At 43.8% G+C, this 26893-nt stretch overlaps 3 protein-coding genes across 4 annotated transcripts in view; all 3 read left to right on the top strand.

Moving 5' to 3' along the window:
- Nucleotides 1–10061, top strand: part of LOC128490214 (homeodomain-interacting protein kinase 2-like) — a 31233-nt gene extending 21172 nt beyond the window's left edge. The window contains exons 7-15 of one of the 2 annotated variants that reach the window (XM_053462001.1): nt 439–601; nt 937–1063; nt 1536–1657; nt 2213–2355; nt 2776–2955; nt 3296–3577; nt 6586–6830; nt 7106–7266; nt 7603–10061. In XM_053462001.1, coding sequence (XP_053317976.1) covers nt 439–601; nt 937–1063; nt 1536–1657; nt 2213–2355; nt 2776–2955; nt 3296–3577; nt 6586–6830; nt 7106–7266; nt 7603–8043 — 1864 coding nt within the window. In that variant the 3' untranslated portion in view covers nt 8044–10061. The remainder of the gene's footprint in view (nt 1–438; nt 602–936; nt 1064–1535; nt 1658–2212; nt 2356–2775; nt 2956–3295; nt 3578–6585; nt 6831–7105; nt 7267–7602) is intronic. The other variant, XM_053462002.1, reaches the window with a different exon arrangement.
- Nucleotides 10062–12028: 1967 nt separating this feature from the next.
- LOC128490308 (homeodomain-interacting protein kinase 2-like) lies at nt 12029–18738 on the top strand. Its single transcript, XM_053462140.1, has 15 exons — nt 12029–12100; nt 12262–12302; nt 12689–12699; nt 12840–13437; nt 13818–13941; nt 14199–14318; nt 14525–14618; nt 14708–14885; nt 15326–15470; nt 15842–15933; nt 16071–16478; nt 16733–17134; nt 17501–17706; nt 17814–17977; nt 18160–18738. The coding sequence occupies exons 1-15, from the start codon at nt 12029–12031 to the stop codon at nt 18601–18603; spliced, it is 3099 nt and encodes a 1032-aa protein (XP_053318115.1). The 3' UTR covers nt 18604–18738.
- A 1469-nt stretch (nt 18739–20207) lies between these two features.
- On the top strand, nt 20208–24543 carry CCDC77 (coiled-coil domain containing 77). The gene is made up of 12 exons (XM_053463140.1): nt 20208–20292; nt 20761–20797; nt 20968–21187; nt 21340–21482; nt 21578–21674; nt 22025–22097; nt 22314–22402; nt 22638–22786; nt 23002–23248; nt 23409–23534; nt 23719–23871; nt 24230–24543. Exons 2-12 carry the CDS (start codon nt 20769–20771, stop codon nt 24374–24376), a joined length of 1473 nt encoding a protein of 490 aa, XP_053319115.1. The 5' UTR covers nt 20208–20292; nt 20761–20768; the 3' UTR covers nt 24377–24543.
- The last annotated feature ends 2350 nt before the right edge of the window (nt 24544–26893 follow it).

Consider the following 26893-nt stretch of genomic DNA (forward strand, 5'->3'; position numbering starts at 1 on the left):
TGGGTGGTGGGACTGGTCATGACTCTGGATACGCAGGTCGAATGCCTCCTTTTTTAGCGTAACCCTTAACATACAGAATGTATAGTTCAGCAGCTAATGATAATAATGGATAATCAGTGAAGTCCAACGACCTCCTAAACCATCATAAAAGTGGACCTCCTCTGTAGACCCCACAGACCGTTCTCCCACATTATTCCACTAAAGTGATTAAGAGGGAGAGACGTCATGTGAGTTAGCGAGAGGGTCAATCGTCTTGCAGAACCAATATAAGTATTTTATGCCTTGTTGGGCTGAAGGTTCCTCAACTGTTCCTCTTGATTCAATATTCATATATTTTTTTTCTTTGTAACATTCCGTCTTTCTGCCGCCTGTGCTTCCCATCTCGTTCCACCTATCTCACCTTATCTCTCCATCTTCATTCTCTTTACCCACCCACAGTGTGAAATCCTGTTTCCAGAACATGGAGATCTGCAAGCGGCGGGTGAACATGTACGACACTGTGAACCACAGCAAGACCCCCTTTATCACACACGTGGCCCCCAGCACTTCCACTAACCTCACCATGACCTTTAGCAATCAGCTTAACACTGTGCACAGCCAGGTAAGGCATAGGGCACATTCCGCTCTGGCGCTTATAGCTGGAAGTGGTGATGTTTAAATATGATAAAAATAAGGCAAAATCGTAGATTTTATAGTCGTGTTGACATGGAGGCCTCCATTTTAGGTTATCATGTGACATCTAATGGCCACGCCCAGCTCCAAAGCCCTGCTGAGCTCCCTGCTTTATGGCAGTTTGGTGAAGTGCTTTAAATATATTATTGGCCACATGGCCCTGCATTGGGGTTAAATCCGGGGACTTCATCCTTTACCCCGGTGCGGGGAAATAAGCACATGTGACTCACTGACGGAGATAATCCAGCTTTTTCCCTCTTTCAGCCTTCCGCTGCATCCATGGCAGCCGTTGCCCAGAGGAGTATGCCCCTGCAAACTGGGGCAGCACAGATCTGTGCCCGGCCTGACCCCTTCCAACAGGCTCTGATTGTTTGCCCGCCAGCCTTCCAAGGTAATAATTCACTCTGCCCCCTAGTGGCACACACTGGTCATTTCTTTTATATGTGACCAAATAAATAGGATTTTAGAATGTCGGAACGCCAATGCAGGAAAAAGGCGCAAACGTGTGATAAATAATATAGCATTTTAAGAATTGACAGTTTTTAATCTAATTTTATGTAGACGGGCTTTTTGAAAGAAAATTGTGTTGTTTTATTAAACTGCTATTATATGTTATATGCTATATTGGTGTTTTCTCTTATAAAAACAGGTTTAACCCTTTTCTGTAATTGTGATAGGTTCACAAAACCGCCTTCCTGCATAGGTGGTAAAAGACTAAATAATATTTTTTTTAAAAAATGAGTATCCTGGGACTTCTAGTGGCGGACGGATGAAAATAAACATGCAAGACGTTATCTATGCTGCGTAATTACGGCGCGCGGCTTGTTTCTTGTGGATCCCGGCTGACTCTTATATTCCGACAGGGTTGCAGAACTCTCCTTCCAAACACGGCGGATATTCTGTGCGCATGGAAAACACCGTGCCGCTGGTCACGCAGACAGCTGGTACTCAGGCGCTGCAAATTCAGCCAGGGCTTCTGACACAGGTATAGAGGAAAAGAAAAAAAAATGGAAACCGAGGGTCTTAGAAATCTGGCTGCACGTGCTGAGAGTTTGATTCCAGCAGCGGCCGTTACCTAACCTAGTCGTAGCCGGTGTTATGAAGCTCCATTAAGTAAGAGGATAAATACTTTGCCATCTGGCATTAATTTAATTAAGAAGAAGAAGAAAAAAAACGCCCCCTAATGGTTATCTGTTGAAATGCACGGAACTTAAAACATCATTCCTGGTTCTGTCCAATGACCAAACCCTTCACAGAAATATGTTAATTACGGGAAAACTTTGCCGTCTTCATAATTTTATATTCCAGGAAGACTTAATAGTCATGTGACTCAAAAGCAGGCATACTGAAAAAGCATCTTAAAGGTGTATATGTTTTAATAGGAATAAAATTACACAGCACCTTTTAAAGGGGTAAAATTTTGGGCCAACTAAGCGTTCTCATATATGTATATATATACGATATATATAAACATATATATATATATATATATAAACATATATATGCTTGTGTGTAATTGTTCTATTCTGTTTCTTTGCAGCAGGCATGGCCCAGCGGCACACAGCAGATTCTGCTTCCCCCAGCTTGGCAACAACTGGCCGGTGTGGCTGCCCATACCTCGGTTCAGCACGCCGCGGTTATACCAGACAGCATGGCGGGCTCGCAGCAGCTGGCAGATTGGAGGTAAGATCCGCTGCCGCCGCCGTCGTCGTATTCAGGGTTGGGGGGGTTTAAACCTGCATTGGAGCGCCAGTACCATTACTCCCAGGCAAAGGCTAGAACGGGGAGGCGTGGGAATCACGGCAGTCCCGATGTTCTGCGGTTGTTCCGGCTGGCGGTGATTGGAGTAACTGGCACCCTATGTGCGTTAATCACCCACTCAGAGTTAATCTGTTGATGGATTCCTGCGGGGAACGCTAATCCTCTTGTCTATTGTGCAACTGCTGCCACAAAAAAAATTAGGAAAGTGTTCATCGCTCACAGGACATCGTCGTACTCTGGATCGCATCATCCAGGCTAAGGATGATGGGGTTTATATTCCTATAGCTGTGAAACATCACTTTTGGGTAACCCTGCCCCCCACTTTTTTTCTTTTCCTTCCAGGAGCTCCCATACACATGGGGCGCATTACAATCCCATCATGCAGCAGCCGGCGCTCCTTGCCGGTCATGTGACCCTGCCTTCCGCGCAGCCTCTGAATGTGGGAGTGGCTCATGTCATGAGGCAACAGCCAACCAGCTCCTCCTCCTCGTCGCGCAAGAAGCAACACCACTCCTCCGTGAGGTCAGTGACTTGTGGTGATGTCATAAAAAAAAAAAACCCTTGGAATGTGCGTAAAGAATCGATTTAAATTATTTAAAAGGGCAGATTAGACGGGCCTGTTGGTTGTTTTTCTGCCATCGCTCTCTGTGTATCTAGAACTACTTCGTATTAACAGCTACCCAATATAAGGATTTTAACTAGTTAAATTAAATGTAAATTTGAATCATTGTTAATATTTTTTTTGTCGTTCTTCTGCTTTTTACATGTTACTCTTTCTTTAATCTCTCCCCCTTCACTTTTTTATCTCTTTGTATCTGTTTTTTTGCGAGATCCTTTATTTCTGTTTTGTTTCCCCGTTCAGGAATTCCTCGAACTACGAGGTCTCCTCATCGCAATCTCTCAGCTCTCCCCAACGATCCAAACGAGTGAAGGAGAACACGACCCCTCGCTGCTCAGTCCCCCAGAATACTGGCCCTTGTGGCCCCTCCATTACCTGCGGCTGGGGGGAAAGCTCTGTGAGCGGATCCCGCGAGCGTCAGCGCCAAACGATCGTGATTCCCGACACACCGAGTCCGGCGGTCACCGTCATCACCATCAGCAGTGACACCGATGAGGAGGAAGAGCAAAGGCAAGCGGCCCCAAGGTGAGCCCCGCCGTCCCAAATATTAGTGAAACTCCAAGAAGCCAATCAGAATTCAGCTTTGATTTCAAATACGGCGGTTTTGTTTCTTCCGTCTATCTCTGCAGCTATCATCACCTGCTTTTTCCGCCCATGAGGAATGCTTTAATGCATATGATAGCTGCGTGGCCCCTTTAAATTCTCATGTTTACCCTTTTTGCAAATGCATGGGTGGGGATTCTGCAGAATTGCCCTATTTGCCCCTTTCCCACCACCCCAAGCTGTTTTCCATGTCCCCTTAACTTCTTTTAGTCTGTTACTTTGTAAAAATAAATAAATAAATAAATAAAAAAGGCATTACTGTCCCTCTGATAACAATAAATGCTGGAAATTTCAGATATTTTTAATATTTTATTACCTTTATTTTAAGGAATTGTAAATATTTTTTTATTCTATTAAAATGTTTTATTAAAATATATTTCGTCTTAACTTTGTTTTTGTTTTGGTGAATAAGCATTTAATTACAGTTCCTATTTTTTTAAGATCAAAGGAAATTTAATAAGAATTATATATATATATATATATATATATATATATATTTATATATATATAAAAAGGGCTTGGTCGTGTCTACCCTTATAATTAAACAATCTTTAAAAGATCCGGTCTTCCTTTTAACCCCTTCCCACTTGTTTATTTAAATTGCTTCATATTCCTGATTGCCAACAGAAATAAATTGCCGTGGCTAATGGGTGAGCCACTCATTCTGGCATTTGAAGGGTCAACGATGACGGTTCCTGTGAATGTAATTTAAATGTAAATTAGAAAGATTTGTATTGAACAAAAATGATAATGAGGTGCGAGGACGTACCGACAAATGGATGGCAATCCTATAACACTGCATCTCTAGGTGAACTAATTCCCATCACTCTTGTCCGTCATGACTGTAGGCTACTGTTCTGCTGTTTTTTTTTGGGGGGGGGGGTTCAACAATCATTTTTGTTAATCCCCTACACATTTTCAGGTTTACAGCCATTATTGCATATTATCCTTCATTTTTGCCTATGCCGAGCTCCGGCGCTTAATGTGCGGCCATGGATTACGTATACGTGTATACATATAATATATATATATTTGTATATTAAAAAAAAGGGGGTTAAAATCTGTATTTAAAGAATGCTTTGTTTTGTATTTTTTTTAAATACTCCCAACTCGTTTTTTTACAGCATCCCTTCAAATAGATTGTAAGCTCTTTTGAGCAGGGCCCTCCTTTCTGTAAGTCAAATTGTTACGTGATACACTACTTGTTAAGTCCTGTTTACCCATTGTACCGCTCTGCGGAATATGATGGCGCTATATATAAATCAAATAGTAAATAGCACGATGGACCATAGCTAATGAATGCGGTATGAGCTTATTCCCCCGTGCTCATAGTCTGCCATCTTACTAGGGGTAATAATAAATGTTTACATTCTCACGGGGGCCATTTTATAGGCCTTTTCCGCCTTTGACTTCCTCTTCTGGTGTTTATTGTGGACCCCTACACCCATAAAAATGGTTTAGTCCAGTCCACCCCCCCATCTCTCTCCTTGCAACAGCCTAATTACCTCGCGCCTATCTGCCCTGTCCACCCTCTCCCATCACTCTAGAAACTTCAGTTGCTATAGCAACGTAACGCAATCATCGAGAAACGGCATCTCCTTTCTTCCTGTAGCGCTCGGCCTCGCGCTGTCATGGAGATGCCTGTGTGCTGCGGCAAATAACCTATTCCCCCTCCCCCCCTCAAACCCACCACAGGGTTCTGGCTCCCTGCGAGGGACAAAATACCCCCAGTGACCCTTCATTCGCTTTGTCAAAGAGTGTTTAATGGGCAAACATAACTCGGGGTCCCCTAAGGACGTTGGGGGGAGGTGAAGGATGATTGTCATAATATGGCGGGTAATCAAGTGCGATCCTGAGGGGCCATTAAGCGCCATCTTAAGCCTTGTGGTAGATAGTGTTCACCTCAGAAGGAACACTAATAATATATATTATGTGTATATATATAATTTATTTATATAGATAGAAGCCAGATATTTCTGGGATTTAACATCTAAGCTCTATAGGCGAGAGAGGTACAATTATGAGACATCTCTTTCTCTACGACATGAAAGAGAGAGGGCATTAATCGCTCGATCTTGCGAGAGCACGGCGGATGGCAGAGCGTGCTTGGGAAAGCTGGATCCGCAGGATTAGTCTAAGGTGCATTTTCCGTGTAAGAGAGAAGTTCATGCCGCCCCGTGTCACCTTGCCCTCACGCGGGTAGACATAATATTCTTGCTAACGGCTGGTTTTACCCCCCTTATGACTCGAGTCTCGCTGCCTTAGACAAAGAATTCTGCAGGTGAAAATAATTTTGCAGAAAAACAGGAAGATGATGATAAATTACGTCAATGAAATGGATCGCCAGGGATTTTGGGTTTTAGCGCCTTGACAGTGAAAGGGTTAAAGAGACCGCCGTATCTTCACGCGTGCATTTCGATATTATTGCGTGTTTAGTCCCAGATGCCCCTAGTCAGGGCTTTAGATTATAATAAGGTTTGTGAGCTGGAGTAAAAGCCACAGCGTCATGCTGGGGATTATGGGAGTGGTAGTCCTATAGCGACTGAAGCCTTAGGAGTATTGTTCTTTATTGTGAGCGAATATAACAGAATGGCAGATTGCATAGGGGGTTAAAACGGGAAGAATTAATTGGGCGGTGATTGGGGAGGACTGACAAAAATGGGGTCACTAACAAGCGTAACAAAATAGCCGTATCCTTTCCGTGCTTCTTTTACAAGTTGTTTGTTTTTATTATTATTATTATTATATTTTGTTTATTAAGCAACAACAAATTCCTGCAGCGCTGTATAAATGAAACGGGGTGTAAACGCATACAGATGTGTTTTGGGTTCTTTGTTACTCTTGGCTGGGCCAGTCCTGACGTATTAAGACCTTTTTTGGAAAAAAAACTATGATGGAAAATGAACATAAACATCTCTTTTTGTCCGCAGCCTCCCAAAGCAGCGCAGGAACGTGATCAGCTGTGTCACGGTCCACGATTCGCCTATCTCAGATTCCTCTAGCAACACCAGCCCCTATGGAGCCGTCGGGCAGCGTCGCGGCACCAATACTACCGCCCAGGAGAGCAAATGCCCGCCAGAGAGCGCCTGTCCTGCCAACCCTCGCACCATCATCGTACCGCCTCTGAAGACCCAGCCTGCTGAAGGCCGCCTTGAATGTGAGAGGAGACAGCCAGGTACGGGTAACGGCCCTTCACCGGGGCAATAAAAATGTAGAATTTAGAAGTCCTAGCTTGAGGACTTTGATATATGCTTTAGAAACTGCTAACCAGAATTCTGACACAGAGCAATCATTATTATTAGAATGTATTGTTTTATATAGCGCCGTCATATTCCGCAGCGCTGTACCGTAAACACGACATTACAAGTAGTAGGCGTGTTTGTACTTAAATTTGAAATAAGGAGCTTCAAGTTATCCAGATGTCTTAATAAACGGTCTGTTATTCTACAGATACAACCAGCCACCACACGTATAAACCCAAGTCGTCATCTTCCTCCTCCTCGGCGGCTTCGTCTTCTCATGCCTCCAGTAGCACCGTGGGCACGTCTACGTATCGGCAGGCACGAGCTAATGGGCACTCCTTCCAACAACAGCCACTCAACCTCAGCCAGGTAAAGAGGCAGCTTTTTGGGGGGGGTTTGGGCTACAGGTAGGGGAGCCGTCCTGAGCGTGACTCAACCCAGCTTGTCAGGAGAAGAGGAGCTCAAGCCAAAGAGGGACCTCCGTATCTGGGGATCTATGGACAATAAGATAGGGGTGAAGGCGGGAGGCACGTTCAGATATCTTATTTTGCTTTGTGGGCTGTGGTATTCTTTAATAGCCTGTGTGGTGCTTTAAGAAAGTAGAACAAAAACAGCTTTCTGGCTTTAAAACATCCTTCCGAGGATCATGATTACTCCGTCTTATCGTGATTTGTTTCTGATTTTTAATTTTTTTTTGTCTCGCAGATGTCTCAGCACCTCAGCTCGGAGCGTACAAGCAGCCACCGAAGGCAACAAGCCTACTTAACGCCCACCCTCGCCCAGGCTCCATACTCCTTCCCACATGGAAGCCCCAGCCACGGAGCCGTGCACCCTCACCTGGCTGCTACAGCTCACCTCCCCAGCCAGCCTCACCTGTACACGTATACTGCACCTGCGGCACTGGGTTCCACCGGAACAGTCGCTCACCTGGTGGCTTCCCAAGGATCGGCGAGGCATGCTGCATACCCGGCCAGCATCGTACCAGTCAGCATGGCCCCCCGGTTACTTCCCTCACCAAGCCTGCACCCTGGCCAGTACCAGGCTCAGTTTGCCCACCAGACTTACATCCCAGCCTCTCCCACCTCCAGCGTTTACACTGGATACCCACTAAGCCCACCTAAAGTCAATCAGTACCCTTACATATAGAGTCCTGGTGGTGGGGTAGAGGCGGGTGCCTTTGAGGACACAAAACTTCTAACACTGGGAAATGAAGAATATATCGGAGGCGACATCTTATCCGGGGGTCAAAGTACGGGTCAAAGAAAGTGTCCTAGAACTTTTCCGGAATCAAAAAATAAATACAAAAAGAGGGGTCTCTCCATTAGTGGCAGGGCGTCTGGACACTAGTTATTAGTCCGTCTCCAACCATGTATTTTTTATTTTATTTTTGAGCAGAACCAGGTCTGGCTCTGATGAACTGTTAATCGGATCTCCTTGATGAAGATGGAGTCCTACCGGGACTGCTAGATTCCACATCTCCACTGGACATTGTGACTTGCTGCTCTTGGGGAGGGTGGGAAATGTATGATGAACGTGGCTGGAAGTCACCCACTGGGTTTCGAGAGGAAGTTTTATATTTATTAATCTCTGATTACCGTTGAGTTATTGGAGAGTCCATCGGGCTCTTCTAACATAGCGTTGACTTAGGAGTTTATGCAGAGTTTTATAGGGTTAGGTTCTCACCAACCATGTTTTGACTCTAGAACACATTTTAATTTTTCAAGGGTGGACTTGTAGGCCAGATTATCAAAAGGGGCCACCAAGTCCCCTCTATTTTATTTTCATTTTTACTATTTGAAGGGTGAGCGTGAGAAGTTTGGGGGCACCAGCTCGACCAACTTTTCCTGCACCTGTTTTTTTTTTAGGTTACAGGTTTCTTTTTCCCTTTCTCAGCACTAATCGTAATTTTGTTTTGAGTTTTAGAAGATTGTAATTTTTAACAAACATTTTAGAAGGACTTGGCATAAAAAAACCAAAACCATCTCTTCTGGGTTTTAACACACAAAAAAAAAATAAAAAAAACAAAAAAAAAAATAAAACAAAACTGAGCAGCTTTGTGAAGAGGGATTTTTGGGACGTCGTGAAGGGGACGAGGGAAGAAACGGGAAAGTTAAAATCCTCTTCTCGGAGGAATCCATGAAGTGAGGAGACAGAGGACGATCCTGATCTTTGGCGCTGTGCGGATCAGAAAGGAAAGGATTGGGAATTAAGATGAATCGAACGGAGTGAAGCGGACGCAGCTGCTTAACCTCTCACTGTTTCACGTCACTTTAAAAACTTTTAGTAAAGGAAATGTCCCTCCCCTGCGCTACAATGTAGCGCAACCAGGTGTAGCCCGTTTTATAAGCTTATCCAATAGATCTATATTTTCTCCTGTAAGAAAAGTTGCACAATAGCTTAGACATGTCTCGCACCGACTCCAAAACACTAATGGACAACTTGTGATTGAAGATACCGGCATGTAACTTTGTGACAGTCCTAGATCATGTGTGTGTAAACCTGTGTGTCCTTCCGTGTCACATACTTTGCTCGTAGTGCCTTACAACCTGTTGAGAACGTTTGACCCTGTTGTGTCTCTGATAATTGTCACTCTGCTAGTTACAAGAGGTGTGTTACAACCCGCTGGTGCTGTAGCTTGTGTTCCATTCTCTTCTCATACGCCTCGATCCGAAGTTCCGTGTTCCGAGTTACTACAGGGTCCGAAACGGGGTAACCCCTTTAAGTGACAAGACCGTAGAATGTTGAGGAGCGTCCGGTTGTCACATAAATGGGTTAAACCGGTATCACCACACTTACTATTCTAGGGTTGTAAAAAGAAAAAAAATATATATCATTTTACCTTTTTAACACTTTTGTCTGAGCCTCTCGACCTCTGGTTGTCATTTCAATTATGTTTTAACACTTTGGCTGCCAGAGTGACCGAGATATGCGATGCATGGCAATCTCCTCCGGCAGCCATGGGGTTAATTATGGAATTGTCAATTGTTGAGTGGAAACCTTTTTATCAAAGCAATTACTAAGACTCTTGAATTATGAAGAAGGAATGGCCGCTAAAATCCAAGCTGTGGGCACATTGTTATGTGAATGATGGTATGTAATCGTGGTTAACCCCTTCAGTACTGATGAGGTTAAAAAAAAGGGAATAAAAGAACTGTAATTTGTGATTTTCATTTTTTTTTTATTCTAAAATCGTTTCACTTGCAGCTACTTTTGTGCCTGTGTGTGAATGTATTCCTTGTGTCCTGCTGGCGCTGTCTCTTCTATACGTTATCCAATAATCTACCCGTCAGAGAAGATTTAAAGAATAAATAGAATGCGTCGTATACACAATGTTACAAAGTTCTGGATTCTCAGCATTTTGTTTCTTTGTGGAATGATGGATTATAGAGACCCACATTATTGTGGTTTTTAAGGTTGTAGGACCCCTTGATACCCCCAGCAGCGGATCTTGGCTTAGGTGGAATAGACATTGGTGGGTTGGTCTGGGGGGGCTGCACTACAACTGGCCCATTTACACAACGGGGGGGGGTCTGTGCCGCTCAACCTTATATAGGTCCCGGGAATCAGAACAGGTAACATCTAATTCAAAGAATAGGAGTGGTCGGTTCTAGGGGTGGCAGGAGCCCATTGCTATGGGATGATTGTAGGACCTAGCCACAGATATTAACATCACTGCATTAATTCATACCCATTGGTGATATGAACTCTACGAAAAAGGAACATCAGGCACCCAAAGAGGGACTGGACAAAGTAAATTGGTTGTAGCTTAATGTTGCAGAGTGGGATATGTGTGTGTGTGTGTGTGTGTGCCAACAATCCTCCACCGCAGGGGGTCTGGCTTAGTTGTGGCTCCATCTTTTGTTACAACTCTGCCTCCCAAGTCAACGACCAGGACGGATAACACATCGTCAACAATGAGTACTAAAGGAACCAAAGCCATCAGCACCATCTATACCACAACCACAGCTTCTCTTACATCCCACGTGCCCATCACACCTCCTCCTGCCATCACTGCTTTGACTCCTCTGACTGCCACCAGACCACCTCTGCTGTGTGATGTCGCCAACCCCGAGCCCTGTCTGATGACTGCAGATACATTACTACATCATATATGTTTTAAAATATATTTTTTCTCATTATTTTCTTCGTTCAGCTCCCTATAGCCAATGTCTAAAGCATAAAGTGTTTACCACAAGTCCACAGCCTGCCTCTTACTAGCGGTAGACAACAAATGAAACATAATACATTTTCCCCTTGTAAACATTTTTAAGCTTTCTGACAGCATAGGTGGGCCATAAATCTACTCAAACCCTACTGGGAAAATGGAGGATTTCTCTAGAATGAACTTCCAGAAAGTGTTATATAATTTAACCCATTCACTTCATGTTACTTGAACAAGCGAACACTTATTTCCTCAATACAATAGATTGTGGCCCCTGTCACCTTAACGGCAGCACAACATAAAAGCCGCTCACCCATTAAGAGGTTTACTGTTACCCTTCATTTTATTATTTCAAGGGTCTAACGGGGGGGGGGGGTATTGTGAATTTCACGAAATACATCAAGTATCTGCTAACAATGCAGTTAAACCGATCTGTAGAAATTGAAGTGAGTAGCCACCCGTACGAGGGGAATGTAATGGACGCTTCACCTAAAACATGACAAAGCAAACTTGGATGAATCAAGTAAAGATAAAGCTCTGGGATTTTACTTACAAAAAGGTGCAATGTTAAATGTTTAGATTTTTTAAAAATATTTTGTTTTATTTTTGTTATAAAATTAAAATTTTTCTTTTTACCTTGTATGACCTAATGAGACGAAACATTGTTTTAAAAAAAATAAATCATTTATTTGTATTATTAATGGAAATATATATATATATATACACACTGTAAGTACACATGACCATTACACCAACAGGGACTTTGATGACATCGCAGTTCAGTTCATCCCAAAGGTGTTGGATGGGGTTGAGGTCAGGGCTCTGTGCGGCCGGCCAAGTTCTTCCACCCCAGACTCCTCCATTCATGTCTTTATGGAGCTTGCTTTTATGATCTGGGACGCTGTCCTGCAGGAATAGAAAAAAGGGCCAAACTCTTCCCACAAAGCTGGAAGCATCACATTGTCCAAAATGTGTCGGTACGCTGAAGCATTAACATTACCCATTACGGGAATTAAGGAACTCAAACCTCGGTTTCAAGAAGTAAGAGATGTGTCCCAATACTTTTGTCCATATAGTGGTCGCAAATGCAAGGTCCATAAAGACACGTCCCGGCGTTTCTCCTCCTTATTTACCTCCCGTATATCTGTAGCCAATTAGCATTTAAACATTTGTCATATCCCCCATCTTTGTGCTTTTTCCAGAAAACCTATATCACCGAACCAACCTTCAGCTTCTGTATAGGGTAAGCGTAAGAGACTTTTATATGTTTTGGGTTTTCTGCTTTATTTCTCAATGTTATAGCAGAACAGGGTGTCAGAAAAAAAAAAGCTTGAAGTCATAATGAACCCAAGCCTAGCAACTGTGCTCAAGAGTCACTGTGTGTGTGACATCATAAGCCTTTATGTTCTTCTCTCTTCTGGTGAGCTGACAATCATATCATCTGACTGGGCTCAGTTGGATGTGCTGCTATGGAGCAGTCTGATATCGATTATTATTATGACTACAAAATGCAGTCTCTTTGGCCAAAGAGACAACCAGGTATTGTTTAAATCACTCTTTGTCAGGGATTTCATTACTATATTGGGTTCTGTTTTGCTTAAATGCTTGAATTCTTCTTTTGTCTGGCAGATGTAATTCTGGTATATTTTGGTTGATGGACTGGGCTGTTTTGGGTAAATGTCACATTTTGTGGCCGTGTGATGACGTTGCATTCCGCTCGTTATTTTTACCATTAATAGCATAATGTCACAAGAAAAGTAACCTGTTGTTTTCTCTACAGTGACGAGCGTTAAATCGCTCTGTTGCCCCGAGACCACCCTGGGGGATTACCATCTGAAGAAGGATGAGGTGCTGAGCTCAACTACCAACACCTACAAGGTTCTGGAGTTTTTGGGGAGAGGAACCTTCGGACAGGTCGTGAAGTGTAAAAGGGGGATCAACGAATCAGTGGCTGTGAAGATCTTGAAGAACCACCCTGTGTATGCCAAGCAAGGCCAGATTGAAGCCAACATCCTGGCCCGGCTGAGCAGGGAGGGCCCTGATGAGAACAACTTTGTGAAATTATATGAGTGCTTTCTACACAAGAACCACATCTGCCTTGTGTTTGAGATGCTCCATCAAAGCCTCTATGATTTCATGAGGGAGCGTACGTTCAGCCCGTTGCCCCTTAAACATATCCGACCTGTCCTGCAGCAGGTGAGCACGGCCCTCATGAAGCTGAGAAGCCTGGGGTTGGTCCACACGGACCTGAAGCCAGAGAACATCATGCTGGTCGACCCCCACAGGCAGCCATACAGAGTGAAAGTCATTGACTTTGGATGTGCGAGTAACATCACCAACTCTGTATGTGCCGGCAACCTGCAGACCATTTATTACAGGTAAGAAAAGTTCTGTATTCAGACGCAGGTCTCTTAGAGTTAGGCTTGGCTTAAGTCTCCAGGCCTCCATGGGGTTTTCTATTTGTAGACCTGAAGATTTGGGAAGGAATGTTTCTCCGGCTCATTCTTTGAAGAAATCGACTTAAATTTGTTTAGATGTTGACTTTAAAATCCTTAAATTTTTCATTAAAGTTTTTCTTTATAGTAAAAGTCTTTTAAAATAATTTTAAGTAAACTGTCAATATATCCTAATTCAGTAAAGTAGTTTATCGTTTTAGAATGTTAAGCCTTTAGCCATCTTCATGTACAATGTTGCCAATGTTAGTATTTAGATTAACCATATTGAGCCAACCCTCTAATCCCTATTATTTCTCACGCAGGGCTCCTGAGATCATCTTGGGGCTACCATTCTGCGAGGCCATTGACATCTGGTCCTTGGGCTGTGTCATCGCTGAGCTCTTTTTAGGGTGTCCTCTGTACCCAGGAGAATCGGACTACGATATGGTAAGTGGGACGACGGTCTCTTACTGCCTCAGCATTATTACGTCAAATAACCACCCTTCACAATAGCGATTAGTAGAGGGGCATCTCGGAGCGCGTCCCACCTGGATACAATCAGTTACAGCCGTGCCAGATAGTTGTGGCTAATAAAGAGGCCGCTTCACTATCTGTCTAAATGTAACTGTGAGCTATGAATAATCTTAGTATCGGGTCTTAGGGGCTATCATGAGTTGGTATGAATGTTCTTCTGCTTTCCGCAGATCCGTTACATCTCGGACACTCAGGGTTTACCGGCGGAGCGTCTACTTAGCACCGGGACAAAGACCACCCGCTTCTTCCATCGGAGCAGATATTGTCCATACCCGCTGTGGAGATTAAAGGTACTTTCTTGAATATCAGCTATACAGGAGTTCTCTGAAGCTAACAAAGTCCAAAATCAACTAAAACTTGTGTTGCTTTCTCTTAAAAGTGAATTTCTGACCGTGGATAGATTGATAGAATGATTTTAGGTTATGCTTAACTTAATTCAGACAAATTATCTTTTTCAACCAACTAATTAATGCCAAATCCTGTTTCTTCTTCTTAGACCCCTGAAGAGCATGAAGCGGAGACCGGCGTTACTTCCAAGGAGACCAGAATGTACATCATTAATAGTCTGGAGGACATGGCTCAGGTACTGGGTTTTGATCCCGTTTTGCGCCGCTCTTGGCTTATTAACATCGGTGATAAAAGTCAATAATTTTCTACGTAAACCTTTTTTAGGCGAAAGTGGCATCAGATTTGGAAGGGAGCGATTTGCTGGTGGAGAAGTCAGACAGATGCGAGTTCATCGACCTGCTAAACAAGATGCTGAGTATGGATGCGGACGAAAGAATAACATCTAGCGAGACTCTCAACCACCCCTTCGTGACCATGGCCCACCTGCTGGATTTCCCGCGTAGCTCACAGTATGGCATCTTCTTGACATCCTAAGGAGGGTTCTTAGTAATGGGGGAGAGTGTTAGGAGTGAGAATAGATAAATGAGAAGGGCACGGGGGAAATATTGCCAACAAAGTAGGGCTGGATTGTGTCCATAAATCGGATACATGCTGTAGGAACTGAGTGTGAGAGACATTTGCTTCTAAATTGAAGTATGGAGTCCACAGCTATTGGTGAAATTCCGTTACTTTGTGTCGTTGGCAGCTAAGGGAAGGCTTGGAAGTCACATTTGTTACGATCCAGATTTGTCGTCTCCTCCACCTCCAGTTCAATATCCTTGGTGATTTTTATTTGTAGTAAGAGGGTTATTAACGTAGGACTGTCCCCCAGCGCGTGAATATATATTTCATACGTCTGTTCTGATTTCGTTTCTCCCACCTGATCTCTCTTCTTTCTCTTTATCCACAGTGTAAAATCCTGTTTCCAGAGCATGGAGATCTGTAAGCGGCGGGTCAACCAGTCCAAGATGCCCTTCATCACACCTGTGGCCCCCAGAACCTCCACCAACCTGACTATGACTTTTAACAATCGGATTGACACTGTGCACAGCCAGGTAAGGCATAGGCCATGATGCTTATGGATAGAAGTGATGATGTTTTAATAGGAGAAACATATTTTTAACATAATTTAAAATGATTTATTTAAAAATTACACTGATTCACACAGTAATGTTTACACTGTAACCATTAAATAACCACGCTGGGGGCTGGCCCAGTCTCGGAGTCCCAGGGTAAATGGGAAGATTCAAAGTTGAATGTTTTTTGGTGGGCAAACAGAATAGTTGTGGGACATAAAAAACACAGTTGTAGATACCAAAAAACCTGTTTATGTTGGTTTTTATGTGATTAAACCCTCAGATCACCTTTGAAGGGTTTATATATATATATGCGTGTGTAATTGTTCTATGTGCTCTTTCCACGGCAGGCATGGCCCAGCGGCACACAACAGATCCTGTTTTCCCCGGCCTGGCAACAACTGGCCGGTGTGGCAGACTCCCCGCAGCTTGCAGATTGGAGGTAAGAGCCGCTGTCATGGTCATCATCTTATCTCCCCACCCCATACACAGTTTTATTCCTATTTCCCATCACTTTTTGTTTTTTTATTGCTGGATCTGTTCTCAGACTCCTTTATCGCTCTTCTTCTTCCCCTTTAGGGATTCCTCTCACTACCAGGTCTCGTCATCCCTGTTTGTCAGTTCTCCCGATCAGTATCAACAAATGAACGAGAACACATCTCCTTTCTGGTCGGTGCCCCAGAGTTCTTCCCCTTATAGCCCCTTCATTAACTGTGGCTGGGGAGAAAGCTCTATTACCGGGTGCCACGACCACCAGCTGCAAACAGTCACGATTCCTGACGCATACAGTCCTGAGGACACAACCCGTTTTTGGTCAGTGCCCCAGAGTTCTTCCCCTTATAGCCCATCCATCACCTGTGGCTGGGGTGAAGGCTCTGTAAGCAGATCTCCTGACCATCAATGGCAAAATATCTGGATTCCCGACACTGTCTTCAACATCGACAGTGACTCCGGTGAGGAGGAAGAACAAAGGCAAGCGGCCCCATGGTGAGTCCTACTGTCTCAAATGTTAGTGAAACCCCAATGAACCAATCAGAATTCAGATTTAATTTAAATGTATATTTGTTCTTCTTCTATGGATCTCTGCAGCTATCATTGGTTATAAATGACCGTTTAAAGGGACGCTCCAGCTGTCCCATGCGCTGTAATCCGTATGATAGTTGGGTGGTCTCTTTAAATATATCTCCATATTGCTGGATCTGTTCTCAGACTCCTTTATCGCTCTTCTTTTTCCCCTTTAGGGATTCCTCTGACTACCAGGTCTCGTCATCCCTGTTTGTCAGTTCTCCTGATCAGTATCAACAAATGAACGAGAACACATCTCCTTTCTGGTCGCTGCCCCAGAATTCTGCCCCTTGTAGCCCCTTCGTTAACTGTGGCTGGGGAGAAAGCTCTATTACCGGGTGCCTTGACCACCAGCTGCAAACAGTCACGATTCCTGACGCATACAGTCCTGCGGACACAACCCCTTTTTGGTCGGTGCCTCAGAGTTCTGCCCCTTATAGCCCATCCATCACCTGTGGCTGGGGTGAAGGCTCTGTAAGCAGATCTCCTGACCATCAATGGCAAAATATCTGGATTCCGGACGCTGTCTTCAACATCGACAGTGACTCCGATGAAGAGCAAAGGCAGGCGGCCTTAAGGTGAGTCTGTAAAGCTGGTTTAACCATAGATTTGCATCTTACTAGCGATTAATCTTCCTTTATTAAATCTCATCTCCAACCTGCTAATGAGAGGCTCGTACACCAAATTATTATTGTCTTTGCCAACGCAAAAGCCTTCTCTAGTGCAGGCAAATAGAGCAACAAAACGCAACAAAATGGTAAATTGCATAGAAAAATAAAATGGCATTCATTAGGCTGTAAGTACGGATAACTGTTTGGGGGTCTTTGTCGCCGGGGCTCTTGGCTGGGAATCACCCAAGGGTTAAATGTTGCCAGTCCTGCTTATAGCCACCTGTTTGGCAAAACTACAATCCAACATTAACCTCTAACCATCTTTCTCTGCAGCCTCCTAAATCAGGACAGGAACGCAATCGGCTGTGCCACCGTTCCCGATTCGCCTTTCTCAGGTTCTTCTAGCGACAGCTGCCCCTATGGAGCCATCGGGCAGCGCCCTGGCACCAATTCTACCGCCCAGGAGAGCAGATGCCAACCAGAGAGCGCCTGTCCTGCCAACCATCGCACGATCCTTGTACCACCTCTGAGACAGCCAGGTAAAGATAATCTGAAATTGAGTTAATTATTGTTATTATTATTATTATTGTTATTATTATTAGTAAGGAACTATCAGATGTCTAAATAAACTTTTATTATGCTGCAGATACATCCAGCCTCTATGGATATGAACCGGAGTTGTCAGACTTCTTCTATGCATCATTGGCTTCGGCTTTTCCTGCCTCCAGTAGCACTGTGGGAACGTCGGCGTCTCGGCAGCCACGTGCCGGCAGGCAGTCCTTCCAACAACAGCCAATTTATCTGAGCCAGGTAATGAGAGATTTCAGTGTATGGGTTAGCGGTGGGGAGTCCTAGTGGACCCAGCTCATCCCAGCTCCTCAGGAGAGGAGATGGTCAGGGCAGAGGAGGATCTGGGGGGAGTATGGGGAGAATACATGGGGAGGAAGAATGACCAGGTCCAAACCTTATTTTGTTATTTGTTTTTCTCACAGATGTCTCAACACCACATCTCAGAGCGTACAAGCAGCCACCGAAAGCAACGAGTCTACTTAACCCGCCGGCGTGCCAAGGCTCCGTATTACTTCCCTCGTGGAAGCCCCAGCCGTGGAGCCATTCGCCATCGCCTGGCGGCTGAAGCTCACCTTCCCGGCCAGCCTGACCTGTGCACCTATACCGCACCTCAGGCGCCGGGTCCCATCGGAACAGTTGCTCACCTGCTGGCTTCCCAAGGATCGGCGATGCATGTTGCATACCACACCAGCAACATACCTGTTAGCATGACCCCAGGATTATTTCCCTACCCCAGCCTCCACCCTGGCCAGTACCAGGCCCAGTTTGCCCATCAGACTTTCATCCCAGCCTGCTTCACTTCCAGCGTTTACACCGGATACCCGCTAAGCCCACCTGATACTGTCTATCAGTACCCTTACATATAGGGCTCAGGTGGTGGGGTAGAGGCAGGTGCTTTTGCGGATAGATCAACATCTTATCTGGAGGCCTACGGGGTTAGCGTGGGTCAAATTTTAGTTAGGATAAGATTTAGTTAGGATAAGAATAAAAAAATTTAAAAAACAAAAGGAAGGGTCTCTCCATAATTGGCCAGCCGTCTGGACACAAAGAACCGCAGGGTTATCAGTCCGTCTCCAGCCATGTATTTTTTATTGTATTTCTCGGTAGCACCAGGTCTGGCTCTGATGAGTTGTTAATCGGATCTCCTTGATGAAGATGGAGTCCTACTGGGGCTGCGAGATTCCACATCTCCACTGGACTTGGGAAATGTACGAGGAACGTGGCTGGAAGTCAAACACTGGGTTATGAGAGGAAGTTTATATTTATTTATCTCGGATTAGGGTTGAGTTATTGGAGAGTCCATCGGGCTCTTCTAACTGCTTTAATTTATGGAATCTTGGGACGTCGTGAAGGGGACGAGGGTAGAAACGGGAAACTTCAAATCCTCTTCTCGGAGGAATCCATGAAGTGAGGAGACAGAGGACGATCCTGATCTTTGGCGCTGTGCGGATCAGAAAGGAAAGGACTGGGAATTAAGATGAATCGAACGGAGTGAAGCGGACGCAGCTGCTTAACCTCTCACTGTTTCACGTCACTTTAAAAACTTTTAGTAAAGGAAATGTCCCTCCCCTGCGCTACAATGTAGCGCAACCAGGTGTAGCCCGTTTTATAAGTTTATCCAATAGATCTATATTTTCTCCTGTAAGAAAGGTTGCACAATAGCTTAGACATGTCTCGCGCCGACTTATGTTCCATTCCATAACCCATGTCACATAAATGGGTTAAACCGGTATCACCACACTTACTATTCTAGGGTTGTAAAAAATATATATTTTAACGTTTTTGTCTGAGCCTCTCGACCTCAGGTTGTCAGTTCAATTATGGTTTAACCCGTCGGCTGCCAGAGTGACAGAGATATGCGATGCGTGGCAATCTCCTCCGGCAGCCAAGGGGTCTATAGCAGAAGCGTCAGGCACTGAGACACAGATGTGACACCCGCCGTGTTGTATCACAACTCCCAACACAAAACATCATGTTTTCTATCTGATCTTTAAACCCGGGACCTGCAGTTTCTATACACATTATCGGGGGCTTTTAGGGCTGTAGAACCCTGCGGTACCCTCATACCCAGCAAACATTCTGACCTCCTGGAATCTACAGTAGGGGAAACAGGGACACTTGGGTGGTATGTTATCTTTGCAGTTGGGTTTGCCTATGCCATTATTCCTGAAGCCCCCACTCATGTGGTTGCACACCGTATACATTATCATTGCCTCCCTTTTCTTATTACTTTTTCCCCCAAAAAAATGTGCATTACTACTTTTTTAACTCGCTAGTGCCGCTAGGGGGCTCAAGGGGTTAAGCTATGTTCTAGTGCATGACGGTCTCATCACGAGAACAAACACGCAACCAATAAAGGAGCGGAACTACATCTCCCATGATGCCGCGGGAGATGGTGCCCAGTATTGCCTCTTGTGGTTGGAGAATTAGGTGCCATGGCAATGGATAGGCGTTGCGATTGGCTGGGAAGCGGGAAGCGGACTGTTTGGATTACAGTTAGAGAGCTGGCGGTAGCAGAACCGCGGAGGTCGCTGAGGGGAACAATTTACAGACAGGTATTGGGGTACAGAGATATACTCTATAGAGATAAACATATATATCTATATATATCAGGCTTAGAGTTTATACAGTAGAGACAGACTGCACTGTATTAGACTGGGTTAGATAACTGACAGCTGGGTCTGTTGCATTTTACTACAAAACTATGACATTGTTTTTAATTTTCTATTCATTATTATGCAGTTCTGTGCTTGTTATAGGTTGTCTGGTGCAATGCTTCAAAGTGGTCACGCTACCATGGCAACTGTGTAAGTGGTCCACTGGTTGCTATGGTGATAATGCACTTTCCCAACTTTTTGCATCAAAATCATTTTTTGTTCAGTAGCCGTGTCTACCTGAAGCCGTTATTTGTATATTTTCTAAAGATTTTCTGAGGATTAAATAATATTCCTAAAAAGGAATTATGTGTGTGTAATTTGGGAAAAATCGTTAACCAGTTTTTTTTTCTTCTTATAAAAAAATAGCCATAGAAATGGAAGTGACACCCCGCCGAGGTGGCAGGTAAGACATTTAGTTCTACGTCAGACTTGGTTACTGATCATGCCTTAAAGCAGACGGCAGCTGAGATGTTTAGTTCTATGCTCGTAGTTCAAGAGCTTACAATAACTTTATTAACAATACATGTTAATATTGGATAACACTAAAGGCAATGTCTTCTCTTCTTGGCTCAGGTATGAAGCTTCTCTATCGCAGGCTTCGTCCCTGTCTTCTGGCGACACTCCGAAGCCGGTAGACACGACCCCTCTGCCTCCGATTAACGAGCGATTGGCGTATCTGCGCCCGTCTCGGGAGTTGCTGGAGTATTACCGGAAGAAGATTGCGGAGTTTGATGAGGAACACGAGGATCTGGTGAAGAGGCTGGAACAATACAAAGCTACGTACGAAGAGCAGGTCCGTGAACGCATCTGTTTGTTAACTTACTGAAGGGACACTTCTATTGGCCTCCGCTCAACTGAGTCTTCGGCTCAACTCGTTTTGGGTCACTGAGCAGCTCTTTGGATGCGGGCGCTGAACAGTTTCTAATGTCCTACTCTCTGTCACAGCATAAACTGCAGTGGGAAATGCGTCAGCGAGAAGAAGAGATCGCAGAATTGCAGAAGGCGCTAAGCGACATGCAGGTTTTCCTCTTCCAGGAAAGAGAGCAAGTTCTGCGTTTGTACTCTGAGAACGACCGGCTTAAAATCAGGTGAGACGATCACAAGACTCCATTTCTAATGCAATACGCTTTATAATATGCAAATTGAACGGAAGAGTTCATATTTATCTGCTGTTCTGCGACAGGGAGCTGGAGGACAGAAAGAAGATACAAAAACTCCTGGCTCTTGTTGGGACCAGCAATGGCGAAATAACCTACTTCCATAAGGAGCCCCCAAACAAGGTGGGGACCACCTCTGCGCTACCTTTATTATTATTATTTTTTATATATATATATATATATATATATATATATATATATATATATATATATATATATAGCGCTTTACAATCTATCTGGTATTGTATTTGGGTGAATCTTAGATCTTGAATTCTTTGTTAATACGTAGGTAGCTGAAACATTTATTGTCTCGTGGTTTAATGAATGATCTTTATATAGTTGGGGAACAGTTGTAATTCAGGCCTTCTATAGGGGAGTTTTTAATCAGAAAAAAAGCACATGGTAGAAACATCAATTTGTGTTCTTTGTACAATTGCTGGCTAAAAGTCTCTTGATTCTTTCCTGTCTGACAGGTCACCATACCCCAGAGAGCAATCCAGTCAGGAGACCCACATGAGCGGAGAGAGAAGTGTACAGCACGGCTAGGTGAGGGAGCCATGGTAATGATCGGTATAGCAGTGGGATCATTTGGTTACATATTACTTTAGAACTTAAATAAAAAAAGGAAACCTCATATACCAACAGGCGTGTAGCTCCATGGAACACTAAGTTCATGGTGGCTAAGTATTAATAATTGTGATACTCTGTGCATTTGTCATTTGGTCGGCTGTCACAATTTCTAAGTCCTTTTCCTTGTTTCAGGTGGTAAACGAGTGTCGTTGAAATCTGCGGGGAAAGGTCATGTGGCCGATGTTCCAGACAAGGCTGATGAGCAAACACTGTTGCTTCAGGTAAACCGGCACCGGTTCCCAGCCCATGGTTTGCAGCAGATGCTTTTGGCTAAACCGGTGTTCTGCTTACCATTCACTGTGTACACCCCCGCCAGCCAACTTCAGCACCGGCCTGTGTCAGGTTTTCCAGACTTTTCTTTGCCGGTGCTCAAATAGTCCTGGGCTTTAGGGTTAGCGAGATAAGCAGATAATGGTGACCCCACTAACCAACACTCCTTTCAACACTTTTCTCCAGATAGAGGCCCTGCAGGCCCAGCTAGAGGAGCAGACACGTCTCTCCAAAGAGCAAGTAGAGTCTTTGTTGGACGACAGAAGGATTCGCATGGAAGAGGCACAAGTGCAGCACCAGAGGGACGAGGACAAAGTCAAACAATTAACCGAAAAGTGAGTCTTTTTACCTTTAAAATTCTAGTTCCGTAATGACGTTCGCACCTTAGAGGCAACAGAAGCCAATGTGTGCTGCTGCTGTATAGATTTGAACGTCCCTGAAAGGTACCCTCTTATGTGCCTTATTGCTAATCCAGTCATACTGTACAGTCTATTATTTACTCTGCCTTTTGTCTCTTTCTTCTTTAATCTGTGTCCTTTGCTCTCATCAGATTGAACAAAACCCAGAAGCTGCTGTATGAGAGCACAAGGGACTTCTTGCAGCTGAAATTCGAGAGTCGTGCTAATGAGAAATCTTGGATGGCGGAGAAAGACCGTCTTCTGAGGGAGCTCGACCGCTGCAGAGAGCAGCTGACCTCGGCTCATGACCCCGAGCGAGACAGAGAACATGAATTGCAAGTTCTACGGCTTTCTAAGGCTGAAAGAGCTGCTAGGACGTCACGCAGCGAAGAGGTCAAGGTAATTTATTTTTAATTGATCTCCCTGTGTTCCACCTGTATTTTGCTTTTTTATTGGGTATAAATGCAGCACTTCCATTATAAATAATTAGCTTCGAAAATATAATCCTTTTCTCTTTGTGTGTTATTTGAAATCAGCGACTGCCCTATTTTTCCACCAGGCCCTATCAGAGCAGCTCGCCCAGGCTCACCGTCTTTCTGATATGTACCGAGAGCAATGTGTGTCATTGGAAGATGAGCTAGCAAAGATCCGGGAGGAAGGAGATGTGGGGCAAGAAATATTCAAGGTAAGGTATACAGGTGACTCTAAAATAAAGTTTGATGAGACGTCTAACCTTGAAAGCAGCGCCTTCTCAACTTGGGGAGGTTTCATGGGGAGCCAGGAGATGCCCAATGAACAGTATGCCTACCTAGCGCTCATGCTTCCCCCACCGCACTGGAAAGCTAATCTGCCTTCATTACAATTCTTAGGAACGCTCCGAAAAAATGGCTAAGCGTCTGCAGCTTATGACCAAGCGCTACGAAGCTCTGGAGAAGAGGCGCAACATGGAGGTGGAGGGTTTTAAGAATGACATCAAACTACTGAGGCAGAGACTAAAAGATGTAGAGAAGCAACTGTTCAAGGTGAGTTTTCAGCCTCTGTGATGGAGTGTTCATTATAAAGTATGTGAAATATAAAAACTTAAAAATATATATAGTGTATGTATGTATATTCCAGTTTTTTTAAACCTAAGTGGTGATGTGTAGTCCCATGCTCTTCCTCCTGTGACAGTACCAAATGCAGTATTAATGCACATATACACAAAAATAGCATTTTACTTCTTATAAATCTATCATCTTTAAACTGTTTTGTGGCTTTGCAAGCACTAGGTGTATAAAGCTTGTAAGAAGGTCCCTAAAGGTGGACCATCTCTAATATTTAATAGGGGTTATCGTCATCAGCGACCTGTGCAATCGCCTAACGTCTCCGTAAATTTTATAGGTGACATTGAACATCGGCCCTGATCAGGACCTCGCCATCCTAAACGCTGTGCGACAGGGGAACAAACGGACGCGCAACATCCAAGGGGAGCTGCGTAGCCTGAAAGCCAAAATCTACGGCCTGGAGAATGAGCTCAGGATAGGATGATGACGCAGTCCTCAACACGGGCCATGTGAATGAGGTGCCTGCTCCCTGATCTCTGATTTAAAGGGCATCTGTCTGAATAGGCTAAAGGACGCATTTGCAGAACTTTTTCATTTTTATCATCTTTCTTTTATGGAAAATTGTATGGAAATTTTTTCAACCAAAAATAAACTTTTATGTTGAGTGACTGTGCATTATTTGCCTGTTTATATTGCACTTTTTATGCTCTCACTCTGCTAAAATAAGGCTTGGGGCTTCATAAATATGCTTCTGCAGCACAGAGAAAGTTAAGTCAAGTGGGCATCCGATCCAAATTCCATCCATGTAGATACTCTTTCTATTTACATGTAGAATTAAAAGCAGCTAAACGCTCACTTCATTCCTGTATTTCATTTCCAAACAATACATGTTATTGTATGCAGTTATAATACAAATTAGTTTTATTCTATTAAAGGTTTACTTCATTGCTTTTATTCTTTCTGTCTCTCCAATAAACCATTTTTTTTGTGAATAGTCTTAATTTATTATTCAGATGAAATTACAATTTCTGAACATTTTTAATCTGTTTTCAAAAACTAATTTCCTACAGCCTGGCTGTGTAAAAAAAACCCAAATATGATTAATAAACATCTGTTTAATTTTTAATATTCAAATTGAATTATTCCATTGTCAATGTGGAATTATTATTTTTTTTTTGTATCCTATCTGGGCTACTTAACTGCCTTGCTTTGCTGTTATTGGCATCCCAGCATGTCTAGCCGGCTAGTGTTCAAAGAAAGGGGCTACTATTAGGCTAAGAAGTGGGAACATGTAATGAGGTTCTCTGAACAGCCCCATCGTCTCATAACCAATTGTCAAAATTAAGATGCGCTGAGGCCCTTAATCCTCTTCTCCAGATCTCTGTTATAGGATGATAAAGCCCCATCCACTGCAGTGATACAGAAAAGAATCGTACCGTTGAATATTGGGGTAATCGATAACTTGCAAGATGTCCTCAGGCATTCTGAAGATCCTTATACATATTTGGAAGCAATATAAAAAATGCTACTTTTTGGGTATTTGATATTAAAATAAATATAATCAAGCTTATTTAAAACAAATTAGTTAATATGGAAATACTTTAGTTTCTTTCTTAAGCGTTATCTGTATACCGCACCATTAAGTGCACCGAATGTTCGTTATAAAGATAACACAGCTGTCTAAATATTGGATGTATGGTTAGTACCACACCCAAGCTCAGAAACAATCAGTTTTGGTAAAAACATTGTTTTAGCTTTTCTTGATTTAGTCACAAGAGCCGCGGTACTCTGTGTAAGTAAAATATTAAAAGATCTAGATTCTCCATTCTGGATTCTTTTTTTTGTACTTTAAAAGCAAAGCAAACATTGCAAGGTTCTAAACAGGTCCTGTTGTTCCTTTTGTGACCACCAGAGGGCCACAGAATTTCGCACCGAACCTCTGTACAGGTGTGGCCCCTGCCTGTGTGCTCAGGTGTTTGTATTGTCCTGGGAGAACACAAAAGGTGTGTTGCACGCTGGGATACCTGCCAGCTTCCTGAGTTTCTATCCCCTAAGGACCGTAACGCGATAACAACATGACATTTGTCATAAACTGCTCTCAATGTTTAATTGTTCATTTGCTTCTAGCTCACAATGAGCCAGGGATATCTGGCCCGCTCCCCGTGGAGGTATCAAGTGCTACATTAGAATAACATATAACTGCGGGTTTTCCGTCACAATTAGAGAGGAACAATACCTATTCTGTGTTCTAACAAAACAATGATTAGTATTTTCATTGCCAAATCAACCATATTATTTAAATAGATTATCAGAGAATCCTGGGTCTGGATTAATTTCGCCTAAACGTTAATACCTTGGGTGGGATTTAGGAAAATGATTTAAACTATCAAAAAAAAAATTACTATCCCAGGTGGTTTGAAGCTCAGCTTAAATTTGTGGCGTTTAGTGTATTTCTTATAACCTGTCTACAAATGAATTAATAGATCGTATTTGCAGGCTTAATAATTGCTAATTTTATATTCTCCTTCATGTTGGTTTAAGCTTTTTATTGTTATGGGATCCATATTAAAATAAAGATAATAGTTTCATCAGTGGGGTACAACCGGTATTTCTGTAGGGGGTCTGGGCAAGCAGGGGGCCCCAAACTCCATGGTCTGTCACGGGCCCCCTGAATTGCCCTCATGGCCCACTACCCAAGCCTTATTGGGCTCTGGGGCCTGATGGTCCTATTGCTAGCATAAGGCAGGGCAGTGGGGTGAAACGGGGCAGAGGGATATTTGTACTGGGTCCCAAGATTTCTGATGGTGGCCCCGCTCTAAATAATACAGTCAGTGGGTTTGCTGGCAGTAAAAGTCGAGCCAGACCACAAGGCTTGGCTTGACGAGCCATGCGCCAGACGTTAAGTCGTTGAAAGCATCCATATGGACCAAAAACCCAACGAGAGGAGGGATCCCGGGCTCATACTTTGCTTTTTGTGAGCCGACACCGACTCGTCCGGCTA

This window comes from Spea bombifrons, chromosome 4, assembly GCF_027358695.1.
Source record: "Spea bombifrons isolate aSpeBom1 chromosome 4, aSpeBom1.2.pri, whole genome shotgun sequence".
NCBI lineage: Eukaryota > Metazoa > Chordata > Amphibia > Anura > Pelobatidae > Spea > Spea bombifrons.